A 3,089-nucleotide genomic window follows, 5' to 3' on the forward strand; every position below is an offset into this window, starting at 1 on the left:
GCGCGGATGCTCTCGGCCGAGATGGGCCACTGGGTCTTTGGGGACACCACCCAGCACAGTTCCTCACGGAGAGCCCTTGCCTACGGCCGCTGGGTCCCGTCCAGCCAAACTCGAGTGGGAACGGTCCAAAGGCAAAACAAAGCAAATAAAACATCCCCAAAATGCTTCAAAATGCGGCCTGTACGGTGTCCTGGCAATGTGCTCCGTATGCCCTCGCACCATCGCTCTCGGGTGGCTCTTTCCCTGCAGTGCCCCGCGTCCTTCCCTGATGCACTCTGCTCTCTCCCTAGTGTGGCCCACTTTGCCCTGACTCCTGCCTGGTGACCCTGCTCCTCCCCTCTTGTCCCCTGGTCTTTCTTTGGGTCCCGTGCTCCTTCCTTGATGTCTCCCAGCCCTCTCCTGGATAGGAGGCCGAGTGTGCCGGGGTGCGGGGGGTGCCGGGACCGGCCTGTGCCTGCCTGTTTCCCCTTCTAAAAGTCTCCCTTGTGTCCCTGCTGTTTCCCTCCTCAGGTGGCTGCGAGTGGCCCGGGCCGACGACGTGAGGCGCGGGGCGGCGGTCAATGTTATTTGAGCGGGGGCCGCGGGCCTCGGCGATCGCAGAGCAGAGGATGCAGAAAGCCGCCTACTACGAAAACGCGGGGCTCTTCGGGGGCTACACCTACAGCAAGGCCGACGCCTATCCCTACGGCGCGGCCCACCAGCCGTACGGGCAGACCGGCCTGGACGGCGAGTACCCCGGCTCCGCCTGCTCCGTCCAGGGCTCGGCGCCGGGCCGCGCTCCGGCCCACAAGGGCAGCGAGCTGAGCGGGAGCTGCATGCGGCCGGGCGGGGGCGGCCCCGGGGGCAGTCAGCCCCCGGGGATCGGCGAGCATCAGCCCCCGGCCCTGCCGCCCTCCTCCCCGCCCAACCCTCCTCCCAGTGTGCCCCCTCCTAAAAAAGCCAAGGGGGGCCCCAACTCCTCGGGCTCGGCCAGCGCCACCCTCAGCAAGCAGATATTTCCTTGGATGAAGGAGTCCCGGCAGAACTCCAAGCAGAAAAGCACCTGCGCACCCCCAGGTAGCCCAAAACCCCCGCCCGACCCACTGCTCGCTCGGGAGTCGGGCTGAATCCCTCGGGCTGAGCCCCCTGTCTGCTACTCCTCTAGCTGCCATCGCCCCCCAGTTCCCCCCCCGCCCCTCCGCTGAGGGGTCCCAGCCCTGCCGGGCGCTGCAGGTGGGACAGGCTGGGGGCGGGGTGCCGGGGACGCCTGGGCGGGAGGTCGCTGGTGGTCTCTGGGGGGAGGCAGATGCGGGAGGGTGTGCATGTCGGGCCGTCCCCGGACCCTCTGCACCCCCTCCCCGGGCGCCGACAGAGAGAGAGGGTGTATAGCAGGTTTCCGAGGGACTACGGGAGGAAAGGAGGGGGGGCTGTCTTTCGTGGAGGGAACCAATGTCTCTTTGTGCCTCTTCCCCGCAGGAGAGAGCTGCGAGGACAAGAGCCCCCCCGGGCCGGCCTCCAAGAGGGTGCGAACAGCCTACACCAGCGCGCAGCTGGTGGAGCTGGAGAAGGAGTTCCACTTCAACCGCTACCTGTGCCGGCCGCGCCGCGTGGAGATGGCCAACCTCCTCAACCTGACCGAGCGGCAGATCAAGATCTGGTTCCAGAACCGCCGGATGAAGTACAAAAAGGACCAAAAAGCCAAAGGCATCATGCACTCCCCCGTCGGACAGTCCCCGGACCGCAGCCCCCCTCTAAGCGGCCCAAACCACGTCGGCTACTCCAGCCAGCTCCCCGGCGTCAACAGCCTCAGCTACGACGCGCCCTCGCCCACCTCCTTCGCCAAGTCCCAGCAGAGCATGTACGGGCTGGCCGCCTACACGGCGCCGCTGAGCAGCTGCCTGCCGCAGCAGAAGCGCTACGCGGGCGCGGAGTACGACCCCCATCCCATGCAGAGCGGCGGCGGCGGCTTCGCCAACCCCAGCCTGCAGGGCAGCCCCGTCTACGTGGGGGGCAACTTCGTGGACTCCATGCCGGCCTCAGGTCCCATGTTCAACCTGGGGCACCTGCAGCACCCCTCCTCCGCCAGCGTGGACTACAGCTGCGCCGCCCAGATCCCCGGCGGCCACCACCACGGACCTTGCGACCCCCACCCTACCTACACGGACCTTTCCTCTCACCACACCTCTCAGGGACGGATGCAGGAGGCGCCCAAGCTCACGCATCTGTAGCGGGGCGGCGGCCAGCGGGCCACGCTCCCCTCTCCATTACCTCACTTTTCTGACGGGACAGTGTTACTGTGCTCTCGAGTGCCAACAGTATTAGTGGATTTGTCTCCCTTAGCAGCTCCCTTCTTTCTTCCGCAGCCCCGAGTAGGTCCGTGAGCGGGAGCCTTTTTCTTAGAGCTGTTTTAAGCATGACAGTGCAATATACTGCCAACCGAGGGACTGATAAGCTGGTAATGATGTACTTGAAGGTAAGTCTTAGAGATGCTGTAGTGTTAGCAGCGCGTCATGCTGAGGTGTTTTAGACCAGTCGTGAGCCGGCGGAACTCGCCCGTGCGTAAGCTTATATCAGAGAATTTAATTTATGGGTTCTTCCGTAACGTAAGGATTGCATTGGACTAAATGATATGTATTTATTATTTTAAGCGAGACATTTTTTGTATCACTGATTATTTATCCTCGTCTTAATGTATTTATGTGGGTATTTGTAGAGTTTCTTCACCAATATTTCGGGAGAGGGATTCAGGTCCTTGGTGACTTACATTTCACCTATTTAGTATAATCGGTCTGAACTAGTTGAGAGAGTAGTCTTGAACAGTTGTAACAGTGGCTGGTGTTTGTAGTTTATGTAAGGATTAATTAAGACAGCAAGTCGTAAATCATTAATAGCGTAAAACAAACTGTGGCATCACACAAAGAGCCGTTACACTTAGAAAATATTGAAAATATTTTAAAAGTATTTATTTCTAATTGGCTGCCCCCCCTAGAGCGCCTCGGTGGCTTGGCTGGCAGCTGGCTCGGCTGCGTGAAGCCACCTTTAGATGGAAGCGCAGCCACTTTGTGGAGGCGATCTACAAAGAGGGGCTCTTGGCCATCTTGTTTCAGATC

At 60.9% G+C, this 3,089-nt stretch overlaps 1 protein-coding gene across 4 annotated transcripts; it reads left to right on the forward strand.

Annotated features, from left to right (window-relative positions):
- The first annotated feature begins 560 nt into the window (after positions 1–560).
- HOXD3 (homeobox D3) lies at positions 561–2,207 on the forward strand. Of its 4 annotated transcripts, XM_077784826.1 has the most exons (3): positions 609–846; positions 940–1,056; positions 1,456–2,207. In XM_077784826.1, exons 1-3 carry the CDS (start codon positions 609–611, stop codon positions 2,205–2,207), a joined length of 1,107 nt encoding a protein of 368 aa, XP_077640952.1. The 4 variants fall into 4 exon arrangements, with proteins under 4 accessions (XP_021408069.1, XP_077640952.1, XP_021408071.1 ...); XM_021552394.2 differs by having other exon boundaries at positions 561–1,056; XM_021552396.2 differs by having other exon boundaries at positions 609–1,046; positions 1,422–2,207.
- Positions 2,208–3,089: the final 882 nt, after the last annotated feature.

This window comes from Lonchura striata, chromosome 8, assembly GCF_046129695.1.
Source record: "Lonchura striata isolate bLonStr1 chromosome 8, bLonStr1.mat, whole genome shotgun sequence".
Lineage (NCBI taxonomy): Eukaryota > Metazoa > Chordata > Aves > Passeriformes > Estrildidae > Lonchura > Lonchura striata.